The sequence below is a fragment of the Cervus elaphus genome, chromosome 19 (genome assembly GCF_910594005.1).
Source record: "Cervus elaphus chromosome 19, mCerEla1.1, whole genome shotgun sequence".
NCBI classification, from domain to species: domain Eukaryota; kingdom Metazoa; phylum Chordata; class Mammalia; order Artiodactyla; family Cervidae; genus Cervus; species Cervus elaphus.
This window is the reverse complement of record NC_057833.1, coordinates 64,956,343-64,968,537: the sequence shown is the minus strand read 5'-3', so window position 1 is coordinate 64,968,537 and position 12,195 is coordinate 64,956,343. Positions and strand designations below refer to the sequence as shown.

At 53.3% G+C, this 12,195-nt stretch overlaps 1 protein-coding gene across 2 annotated transcripts in view; it reads right to left on the bottom strand.

Moving 5' to 3' along the window:
• Window positions 1-12,195, bottom strand: part of RFTN1 (raftlin, lipid raft linker 1) — a 212,642-nt gene that overhangs the window by 186,047 nt on the left and 14,400 nt on the right. For both annotated transcript variants that reach the window (XM_043873589.1, XM_043873588.1), the window contains exon 2: window positions 7,341-7,493. In XM_043873589.1, coding sequence (XP_043729524.1) covers window positions 7,341-7,485 — 145 coding nt within the window. In that variant the 5' untranslated portion in view covers window positions 7,486-7,493. The remainder of the gene's footprint in view (window positions 1-7,340; window positions 7,494-12,195) is intronic.

Sequence of the window (12,195 nt, the reverse complement as noted above, 5' to 3'; positions counted from 1 at the left end):
TAGTACTACTACCTGTCAAGGCAATCTCCTCGTCTGAAGAAGAGAGAGAGAGAGGGCCTTCCCTCTGGCTCTCAGGCTCCTTGCGGGCATTATCTGAAAACACTTTAGTTGCCGAGCAGCACAGGCATCTCTCGTTGCGGTGCATGGGCCCAGGTGTGGTATGTAGGATCTGAGCTCCCGATCCGAGTTAGAACCTGGGCCCCCCGGCGTTGGGAGCGTGGAGTCTTCTCCACTGGACCACCAGGGACAACCACACGCTGCAACAGAGACCCAGCCCACGCAAAATAAATAATAGACAAACTGCTTTTAAAAAAGGAAACGCTGTGTTGACATGCACACCGTCATGTGTGAAATAGACGGCTGGTGGGCAGCCGCTGTGTGCACAGGGGACTCAGCTCAGTCCTCTGTGATGACCCAGGGGGTGGGATGGCGGGAGGGAGGCGCAAGAGGGAGGGAGATGTGTAAGAATACGGCTGATTCACGCTGCGTACAGCTGAAACTAACAGCATTGTAAAGCAACTCTATTCGAATTTTAAAAATAGTCAATGCTTTAAAGCAGAATCAGAGCATCGCGCTGTGCCCCCATGCCAGACGTCCAGGTGCCCAGCTAAGCCACCTCCGCCCCCCTACCCCCCACCCCCTCACCAGCCAGTCAGGCCCCGGGGCCACCCGCTGACTTCTCTCAACCCACCCACCCTCTAGTCCCGACAGCCACTCCATTCGCTGAGGTCCCCTTCACTCCCTGCTCAAGACCGCAACGGCTTCAAAATGTTCTCCTCTCCCCCAGTTTTACCGCTTCCATCCCTTCTTTCTAAACCCACAGCAAGCTTTCCAGAACACAAATCTGATCATGTCACCTACCCTAGCCCCACCTTAACAGCCTTGAGAGCTCTTGAGAGAGCCTAGACTCCTCAGTCCAAGACCTAAGACCTTCAGTCATCTGGCCCCAAAAAGGACACAAGCCAATCAACTTGAACCACCCACGGCTTCTCAAATATGCAGTGTTGTCTGTATGCTCTGTCCCCTTTGCCTGAAAAGATCACCTGTTCCCAGCCTCATTCCCCACCTTATTGTTCAGTTGCTCAGTCGTGTCCGATTCTTTGTGACCCCATGGACCACAGCACACCTGGCCTCTCTGTCCTTCACCAACTCCCGGAGCTCACTCAAACTCATGTCCATCGAGTTGGTGATGCCATCCAACCACCTCATCCTCTGTCATCCCCTTCTCCTCCTGCCCTCAATCTTTCTGAGCATCAGGGTCTTTTCCAATGAGTCAGGTCTTCACATCAGGTGGCCAAGGTATTGTAGTTTCAGCTTCAGCATCAGTCCTTCCAGTTAATATTCAGGACTGATTTCCTTTAGGATGGACTGGTTGATCTTGCAGTCCAAGCAACTCTCAAGAGCCTTCTCCAGCACCACAGCATTCTCCACCTGGCTAACTCCAAATCCCCCTGCAAGCCTCAAACCTTCCTTGACACACACATCCTCCAACAAGGGAACCTTTCACCACATTCCCTCCATCACCAGCACCCTAGTCACGTGGTTATTCATCTGGAAGATGCTGAAGCAATGGAGACCGCAGGCTAGACCCGTGGTATGGACTGAATGGTGTCCCTTTGAAATCCAAATGCTGAAGCCCAGCTCCCAGGGCGAGAGTATTGAGGGTAAGGCAGTAACTAAGGTGACATGTACTGGGGCTTCCCAGGCGGCTCAATGGTGAAGAATCCGCCTGTTAACGCACGCGCCACGGGAGACATGGGTTCAATCCCTGGGTCAGGAAGTTCCCCTGGAGAAAAACAAATGGCAACGCACTCCAGTATTCTTGCCTGGAAAACCCCATGGACAGAGGAGACTGGTGAGCTACAGTCCTTGAGGTTGCAAAGAATTAGACACGACTGAGCTGGCCAGGACACAAGTAACTAAGGAAATGAGGTCATAAGCATGGACTCTGTTCCCATAAGACCAACGTCCTTCTAAGAAGAGACAGGAAGGGGTCGCTCTGTCTCACTCAGGTGTGAAGACGCGGCAGGAAGGCGGCTGTCCACAGGCCAGGAAGACAGTTCCCACCAGAACGCCCCATCGTGGGGGCCCCCCCATCATGGACTTTCAGCCTCCAAATCCGTGATTAAAAATAAACATCACCTGGAGCACTTTGCTGCAGCAGCCCAGCTGACTGTGACCTGGGCGGGTGGGCACCTCCTGTCTGGTTCACCCTCACGTGCTCCGGACAGAACACCTGGGTCCGGTCCACACTCGGTAAATGTGTGTGACATCGATGAACTGTCATCCTGCGGCCCCTAGTGAAGCCAGGAGCAAGCTTTCATAACACCAACAGTACGTTAACCTGATTAGGGATGCAGAGTCAGACCTGGAATCGAGTCTTCCCCCATCGAAAACCGACTGGGAGAGCACTGCCCACAGTGGGCACATCCTCTGCCTACAACGCCCAGTATGGTGGCCACGAGCCGCATGCGTCTGCTGAGCATGTGACGGGTGCCAGGGGTGGCAGAGCAACGGATTTTTACTTCGGTTCATGTTTTATCGTATCTTTCATTCATCTGTATTCATACATTTATTTCATTCAATGTTAATTATTATACCAAACAGCCGCGTGGCTGGCGGCTCCTGTCCTGGACAGCGCGGGGCCAGACAGTCAGGCAAGGGTCATGCCCGAGGCATCACTGTCGCCCTATGGGCCGCAGACTGTGCCAACTGCTCCTGTGACAAACACCACGGATTCCCACAGGTAGCTTTTGAGTGGTGTCAGTGGCCTGGCATCGAGAAGCTGGCAAGCCGCACGCATAAAAGGGCTAACGAGGCACCGTGCCACAGGAATCGTGATGCTTTATGGGCCTCCACCTGCGAGGAGACCCGTCCAAGGGCAGGTTCAGCCCTCGGTGACCAGAGTTAATTGAAAATTGAAGGCCCAATCAAATCACCCAGAGCTGAGATTTTTGGCAGCCTATGCGCTTTGCGGTGAGTTTCCTGCTGCTTTTCGCCTCCATCAGCGCTACAAGCGAGGTTGCAAGTTCCACAATCATCCACAGAAGCACCAGGCTCTGAGTGAGGGGCAGAAAAACCAGGGTGGACTCTGATCTTGAAAGTGCGTGTTCTCTGGTTTTTTAAAGGGTGTGGGGTCCCCTTCCTAAGGCAGCAGGTGGAAGTGGACAACACCCTATCCCCAGCTTGGAATATGTGAGTCGGACGAGCATCTTCTCTATGAAAAAATAAACACATCAAGTGCTCCTCAAAAACCTCCTATGGCAACCCCACACGGAAGAGGAACAGCTCAGCCCTCTGCTTGGCAACACAAGCTTTATGGCAAGAACGTGCCGACTGCTGTTCACGCCTGTTCATCTGGGACCTTGCAGCTTATACGGCACCAGAGCTAGGATGCCCAAGAGACCCACATTCAGTTTCTGCCCTGATCACTTCCCAGCACCGCATCTTTAGAAAACGTACTTGACCTCTCTGAACGTCCATTTCCTCTTCTGCCAAAAATAAAAAATAAAAACAAGTGTACCCATACACCTCCCTAGGTTACAGCGGTGATAAAACCACCAAAGCAGCCCACAAAGACAACTGTTCATAGCAACTTAATTCGTAAGAACGCCAAACTGAAAATGACCCAGATGTCCATCAACAGGTGAAGAGAAAAATACACTGTGGTCAATCCACACGCTGGAAGATCACTCAGCGACGGAACAGAAATGAACCACTGGAACACCATACAACATAAATGATCTCAAAATAAGGAAACAGAGTGGAAAAATCCAATTTCACAATTTCTTTTATAGAAAATTCTAGAAAAATGAAATCAGTGATAGAAAGCATATCGTCAGGGGACAGAGGGCTGGACTAAAGGAGGAGGAGGACACTTGGGGGACAATGAAGATGCCCCACGTCTTGATGAGGTGACGGTTTCCTGAGTCTGGACATTTTAAAGACGTGCAGTGTGGTGTGCTAAAGTTACATGTCAGCAAAGTTGAAAAGGGTTTAAAACACGAGATCAGGGGTCGAAGGCCCCATCGTAGGACCTGGCACATAGAAGTCTCCGTTACAGAGCAGTGGCAGACAACCCCATGAGACTTTCTGGAAAAGGACCTTGACAGGCGGCCTGGAAAGGCATCAGCAGATGTAAGCCCCGCCCTGCAGGCTTCCTGGAGCCCAACTATCCAGAATGGCTATCTGTTGTCGGCCAGAAGGCGCGAGCCAGAAGGATGAACAGAAAGGTGGGCAAGGCTTAGTCTCTGCCCTGAAGCAAACACACAGAGTTTAACATACGATGGAATAAAAGGATCGTAAAGACAGTGGGGACGAGCAACCCCTATGCAGAAAAGTGTGATTCTGACGGGACGGGTGTCCAGAAGGAAGGATTTCAGGAAGGACTTCAGGGTGGGATGCTGGCAACAGGGGAGGCGGCGGGGCAGGGCCTGTGCAGAGGGTGGTCCGACGGCGCCAGAACACGGAGGCTGGGCGGGGGGGGGGGGGGGGGGCGGGTCCTAGTGGGGACAGCGGGCAAGGCTGAGGGCCCCGGCACGTGATCCTGCAGAGATGAGGGAGGGGGCCCGCACAGTCTGGGCAGCAGCGGGAGCCCCCCTGTCATCACCCAGGGAACCAGCTAAAGGGCTCAGTGTGGCGGGATTTGAGCTGCACACCCACAGGTCCCACCCAGGGGGCAAGGTGCCAATCTACTAAGGGTCCCGACACCCATATCTCTCATCTCAGCCATTCCTGAGGAAATAATCAGAAACGCATCCAGAGATGTACGTACAATGCTGCTGATCACAACATTATTTAGAAGAGCCCAAAGCCCAAAATAACTTAAACGTCCATAAAGGGGAGCCCAAAATAAATTATGGCACCCTAACTGATTCAAGCACTTAGGGCCACTGAACCATATTTTAGGAACACGTGAGGCCACAGCAGGTGCCTCACTGTAAGCTGCATAAAAGCAGAACACAAAAATATACACTGAGGATTCATTCAACATGATTACTATGTGCCGGGCACTGTTCTAAATACTGACGATATAGCAGAGAAGAAATAGACACAGTCCTGCTCCTGTTAGAAGGGATTCCACTTGCTAATAAAGGAAGGCAGACGACAAACAAGGAAATGGATTACGAGTGAAATATAGAGCACGTGGATGGCAGGGTTCCCCAGGAGGATAACCAAGAGAGGAAGGGGGTGGGGAGTCGGGGGAGGCAGACATTTTAAACAGGGGGTCAGGGAGGTTTCACAGAGAAGGGGGTTGAGGGTTTGAGCCCAGAGTGTATCTGGGAGGAGTTCCAGGCAGAGGCAACAGGCAGTGCAAAGGCCCTGAGGAGGCCGGGGCCGGGGAGGGTTGCTGAGAAACAGCAAGGCCGAAGCGGCAGAACACGCAGGACAGACAGCGGGAGGATGAGGCAGAGGGAAGCTGGTGCCCCAGGGCCGGGAGCCACAGCAGGGATGTGATCCGAGGGCAGGGGGAAAGGAGAGAAGCAGGGAGACCAGCGAGGGTCGCTCCGGGGTTTTCCTAACTTTTTCAGTGGATACATCCCCATTTTATAATCAGACAACAAAACGTGATCCAACCGCAGACAGCCGTGTAGGTGCTGCGCCTGGGGCACAGGGCAGCCCGGAAACAGGCCAGCAGGTCGGGAAGGTAGTTCAGGCGATGAGCCAAGAATCAGGGGGTGCAGGGGTCGGGGGTGGGGAGGCACCTGCTATGTTCCTGGAAGTGATCACCATGAAAAGCAAAACGTCACTCCTCTTGGTGATGAAAGGAATAAAACCACGATGCACAAAACTATGAAAAAGAGGAAAAGAACTGCCCCCTCGTCTCAGCACCCTAACAATCCGTGTTTAACACCTTGCTATGTTTCCTTTTGGTCTTTTCTCCTGCACACACTCTGGCCTTTCCTTCACCCCTCTACCAGGCTCAGCACGTCGAAAGCACTCAAGTGCTCACTGAGCAAATACTGGTTGATGAAATGCTCCGAATGCTTTCGGGTTCATATCTGTTCACGTTGCGTCAGCGACATCACAAGCATTTTCGGAAGACGCTTTAAGAGGCTTGGAAACTGTGGGTGAGGAAGGGAAGGCGTGGTTCACAGTGAGTGAGGTGTCGGGTCTGGCTGCTGAGGACGGGGGTGGCGGTATTCATCAGAGGTGCCGGCAGGAAGCAGTGGGCTGGGACAGCCAGGGGTCTGTCTGGGGGGCTGTGAGGGGTGCTCAGGCCGCCCCTAGAGAGGCCCAGCCGCCCAGCCGCCCACCCCGCCCGGGGCTCAGGGAGCGGCATTAGCCCCGGATGGAGGTGGTCAGGCAGCGGCGGGGAGGTGGGGAGTGGTCAGTGGGGCCAGCCGCCCACCTGGGGCCGGACGCGTGCCCCCTGCTGCCCCCAGGGCTGCCCTGCCAGCGCCCGCTGCTCAGACGCAGGTCCACAGCGGAGCCAGGACTCAAACCCACCCCTAGGAGGGCTCTAGCCACAAATTCTCCTCTCTTATCATGGTCACAGGGAGGAGAAAGTCCGTCTTCAGATGCCTGTGTCAGCAAGTGCCCACTGAGGGTTCCCCACTTCAAGGGACCTCCCCCCCTACAAGGAAGAAAGCCCTGGTCCCTCTTCCAAAAGCCTAATTTACATGCTTCCACCTTGCGGGCACGGCCTGTCGAGTTCTTCCATGGGGACGAGAGACACCAGGACGGGCCACGCGATTTCCCTGCAGCACCACCCGCATCTCCGCATCCAGCCGGCGCTCGGCAAATGCTCCAGATGGGAACGCTGAGCCTCACTCATCAGTCACCCCGGGGCCTCTGGGATGCAGGGCCAAGCGTGATGGACAAGGGGCAGGGGGAGCTGGGAGGACGGACAGACGGCCACGAGCAGACACAGCCGCCACCTCCTTCGCCCGGCCTGCCATGAAACGCTCCGCGAGCGGGTAGACCCATGGTAGGCCCATTCAACGCTCCCCCGGGTACCAGTTGGCCCACCTGGTTTTAATTCGTTACCATTTAAATCAGTTGCTAGTTTGCAGAAAGTGAGAGATTTTTACCCAGACATCTGGCTTCCTGAGAGCAGTCCCTTCTTGACAAAACCCCCTGTCAGTCGGCCCCCAACCCGGCCCCCAGACTCCCACCCCCCAACCCATCCCCCCAGACCCCCCAGGCGCCCCCAAGTCCCTCAGCCTGTTCCCCCAGGCCCCCTAGCCTGTCCCCAGGCCCCTTAGCCTGCCCCCCAAGCCCATCCCCCCTAGGCCCCCCAGGGCCCCCAGCCTGTCCCCCCAAGACCCCCCGACCCCCAAGCCTGTCCCCAGGCCCCCAGGCCCCCCGAGCCCGCCGGGCCGAGCGCCCAGGCTCACCGGCACTCAGCGTGGTGAACTCCAGGAAGCGGTACTCATAGGACACATCTATCTTGGTCTCCACTTGGGGCCTCTTCAATGTCGAGTAGATATTTCCAGGTCGTCGGTCGTCACGTTTCTCCAGCTTGTTCAACCCGCACCCCATCTCAGCAGCTGCCAGCAGAAGGAGAGAAAGAGAATGATCTCTGTTCTGAGACGCTGTCCTTACACACCGTCGTGTGCAAGACCGTCACGTCCCGGAAGCCCACATAAAGGACCCCGGGCTGGCTGAAATCCATGACCTGCACCCCGGAGGCTCTCTGCTCAGGCTGGCTTCTCTGGCTGGCAAGCCTGGGGTTCTGAACTGACACCTCAAACATGCCTGTTTTATATCATTTCTCTCCCCATCTGAGGAAAACAACGCCTCGGAGTGCCTCAATCCCGCTCTACTCTGTATGCGTGATCTTAAAAAAGGAGATCTAAAAAGCAACACCCCGCATGACGGTGTTGGCCCATCTGAAAAAGAGACAAGATGGTCCATCACTTCGCGGCAGTCTCTAAAAGGGGATAAGAAGTTGTTACAATTTCCAAAGCCCTTTCCACCCTCCACAGTAACTATTTAGACAGATTTCACATTTTTACAGGCCTTGTCTAAAAGTTGTTTACTCTCTCTGAGACCAAACCACAAGAACCCAGGGGTTCTTCCAGACTCTGAGAGTCATTTCAGACCAAAATGAAAACTGGCTGAACACGAACAGCAGGGCAGGAGAATCTGGAAGCAGAAACCCACGTGTGTCACAGCAAAGATCCGCAGCTACGGTTTGGATGCAAAAGGAGGAGATGTTGAAACGGAGCGCACACAAGGGCGGACTGGGCATCCGGCCTTCCGGGGGCTGAAAAACAGTGACCGTTCTGTTTCTTTAGGCAGAACGGCATCCACGAAACGGCTCTGCGTCCACTCCCCAGACTTCAGCGGCGACTTCAGTTACCCCTGGTGACCAAGCCTGGCCAATCTGTCCCTCCTCCCTGGAGCACTGTTGCTGTCATCGGGACACGTTTCACAAAAACACAAACTGGTCACGACTATCACAAACACAAATGCGGCGGCCACTTCCTCTCAGAGATAAGGGTCTCCCTGGGCTCAGGCCATTCGCAAGGTACCCAGCTTCCTACAGCAACTTGGGCAGGTCTGGAAAAATAAGACGAACCTCACAAAAGCAACTTAGCTGGGGAGGGATGATGGGGCTGGCGGAGCAACCAGCAGGCAATACTTGTCAGTAATTAAAAAAAGCCTGGGAGGATGGATGAGAACAGGAAGGCTTACTTATGCCTTAATAAGGGAACATTAGTGTCCAAAGGGCCAGAGCAGACATGATTTATGTGCCATCTGCATGAACTGATTACTTGTAAAATACTCTGCAGTTCTGCTGATAGAATAGCTGATATGCACCGAGGCTGTATATTTAACTGCTAGAAAGCAAGTCGACGGGCATCCGCTGGGGCAATGCAGAAGTGGACAGGGAGGCCCCTAAGTGCTGGGGAACAGGTAAGCTGGGCAGATAAGCGCTATCACCCCCAGAACAGAGTTGGAAACACCTGAAGTCTTACCAGTCACTCACTCACCTTCCTTCCTACAAAAGCCTGAATGTTTGGGGGCCTCCAAGAAAGTAAAAAAAAACAAAAAGGCACTTCCCAACTGGTGCTAATGGTAATAACCTGCCTGCCAATGGAAAGACGTAAGAGACGTGGGTTCGATCCCTGGGTCGGGAAGAATCCACGGAGAAGAACATGGCAGCCCGTGCCAGTTTTCTTGCCTGGAGAATCTCATGGACAGAGGAGCCTGGTGAGCTATGATCCACAGGGTTGCAAAGAGTCAGACACATCTGAAGCGACTTAACACACAGGCAAGAGACAAAGAAACCTTTCCTCAAAAGTCTTTCCATTCTTGCTATCCTACCAGGTAAATTCTAGCACTAGAGATTCCTTCCTTTGAGAACACGCTGCCTCAGCAGCCTCTGAAACCACCATTACGTTCTCCCCGGGAAGGACATCAAACCAAGCTCCTGGTAGACCCTAACACTTCAGTATGATTTAATTTCTTTTCTCCAGGACAGGTTCCTGACAGCATGAAAAAAAAGGAGGAGAGGATTATCAGGATGAGTCAAGATAGACAAATCTGACATTGAGGGGAGGGGGGTGCCAGAAACTATTAGAAAAAGTCCCATTTCACAAGCTGTGAATTTTCAGCTTCAATCATACCATCCAAACTTAAGCCCCCAAGTTCCCCCGGAAGGGCACTGTGCTGGACTCACAGGATGCGATGAGCCTCTGGGCAAATGAAGCGCCTATGTGATCAGACACTGGACCAGCCAGGAGCAGAACTGTAGCTTCAGTGAATCCTCGAGGTCACAAATTCTAGGCATTCATTTCTTTGGGGGCACAGGCAACCCCAGTTAAGCAACTGCTTCTAAAGCACAGTTCTCTCTGGGAAGGGAGACCCTGCCAAGCCACCGCCATCAAAAGTGCACAGTGTGAATTTGTTCCTCTGACGCAGTCGTGTTAGAGCCCTTCCTTGCCGGCTCCTGGCGTTGCTGCTTTCCTCCCAGCTCCTTCCTGTGTCCTCCCACTCACCCGACCCCTGTCAAAATAGGAAAGACTTGGACAGCGCCCCACAAATGGCTACTACAGTCCCTACTGTGCTGAAGCAAGTCATGAAACCTAGCTTACGGAAAGAAGGAGAATGAAGACGTGGCAGCACCTTACGTGATCATCCACGTTTGGTAGATTTCACTATTTACCATGCGAGGTCCCCTTGCACTAGAACCTCACAGGGAGCTGGGCCAAGGCTGGCTCTGGGCCTCGCGGGGCAGTGAGGCTGCAGGAGGAGGGAGGAGAAGGGCAGAGCCCTGCCGGATTCGGGCGGACGGGGTCCGCGGGGCTGCACGCGAGGGTCTCAGCCAGAGTCTGTCTCCCTCGGGGCTCAAGGTCTCCGGCAGGACAGAAGGTAAATGGGGTGACTCTTTTCACATCTGGCCCTTCCGACATTCCTGCCATCGAGAGATGGGGCTTCCGTCACCTCCCCTGAATCCGGGCTCGTGACTGCTTGCCACTGGTGCTGTCCGTCAGTCACCCAGTCATGTCCGACTCTTTGTGACCCCACAGACTGCAGCACACCAGGCTTCCCTGTCCATCACTACCTCTCAGAGTTTGCTCAGATTCACGTCCATTCAGTCCGTGACGCCATCCAACCATCTCATCCTCTGTCATCCCCTTCTCCTCCCACCTTCAATCTTTCCCAGCATGAGTCTCCTTTCCAATGAGTTGGTTCTTTGCATCCGGTGGCCAAAGTACTGAAGCTTCAGCATCAGTCCTTTCAGTGAACATTCAGGGTTGCTTTCCTTTAGGATGGACTGGTTGCATCTCCTTGCAGTTGGCTTGCCATTTGTTGTTGTTGTTCAGGCACCAAGTCAAGTCCAACTCTTTGGGACCCCATGGACTGCAGCACACCCGACCTCCCTGTCCCTCACCATCTCCTGGAGTTTGCCCAAGTTCATGTCCATTGAATTGGTGATGCCATCCAGCCATCTCCTACTCTGATGTCCTCTTCTCCTCCTGCCTTCAATCTTTCCCAGCATCAGGGTCTTTTCAAATGAGCCAACTGTTCACATCAGGTGGCCAAAGTATTGGAGCTTCAGCATCAGTCCTTCCAATGGACATCCAGGGCTGATTTCCTTTAGGATGGACTGGTTGGATATCCTTGCAGTCTGCTTGCCATAGAAAGTGTCAAATGATGCAGTACCAGCTTCTGGACCCAAATCTTAAGAAACTGGGAACATCCATTGCCCGACTCTTAGGAAACTTGCTCTTGGAACCCAGCCACCATGCCAGGAGGAAGCTCAAGCAGCCTTGAAGAGAGGCCCATGTGGGGAGGAACCCATAGCCAGCACCAACTTGCAGGCCAGGGAGCCACCCTGGAAGGCGAGCCTCTGCCTCAGTCAAGCTGCTGAAACCACGGAGCAGAAATGAGCTGTTTCCCCTAAGACCTGTCAGATCAGCAGGTTCCTGAGCAAAATATGCCACTGTGGCTGTCTCAGGCCTCTCAGTTTGGGTATGATGCGTCAGGCCAGAGGTAACCTATACATGAGTCTGGGCCAAACGATCCTGGCCAGCCGCCTCCAGGGCCGAGCGCTGATCTGCAGTCACGAGCCTGCTTCAGTCACTCATGCCGGGAGGACATCTGGAGTCTCTCCAGTCTGGGTCAATGCTAAACAAAGTGGCTGCAGACATGCATGGAGAAGTTCTTCTGTGGACAGAAGCTTCCATTTCTCTAGGGTGCTATCTAGGTGAGTGACCACACCATCGTGGTTATCCAGGTCATCGAGGCCTGTTTTGTATAGTCCCTCTGTGTATTCTTGCCACCTCTTCTTAATCTCTTCTGCTTCTTTTAGGTCCTTACAGTTTCTGTCCTTTATCATGCCCATCCTTGCATGAAATATTCCCTTGATACCTCCACTTTTCTTGAAGAGATCTCCAGTCTTTCCCATTCTGTTGTTTTCCTCTATTTCTTTTTCATTTAAGAAGGCCTTCTTATCTCTCCTTGTTATTCTCTGAAACTTTGCATTCAGGTGGGTATACCATCCCCTTTCTCTTTTGCCTTTCCTTTCTCTTCTTTCCCCAGCTATGTGTAAAGCCTCCTCAGACAACCATTTTGCCTTCTTGTGTGATGGTGTGGTCACTCACCTACAGCCAGACACCCTGGGATGTGAAGCAAAGCAGGCCTTGGGAAGCATTGCTACAAACAAAGCTAGTGGAGGTGATGGAATTCCAGCTGAGCTATTTCAAATCCTAAAAGATGATGCTGTTAAAATGTTGCACT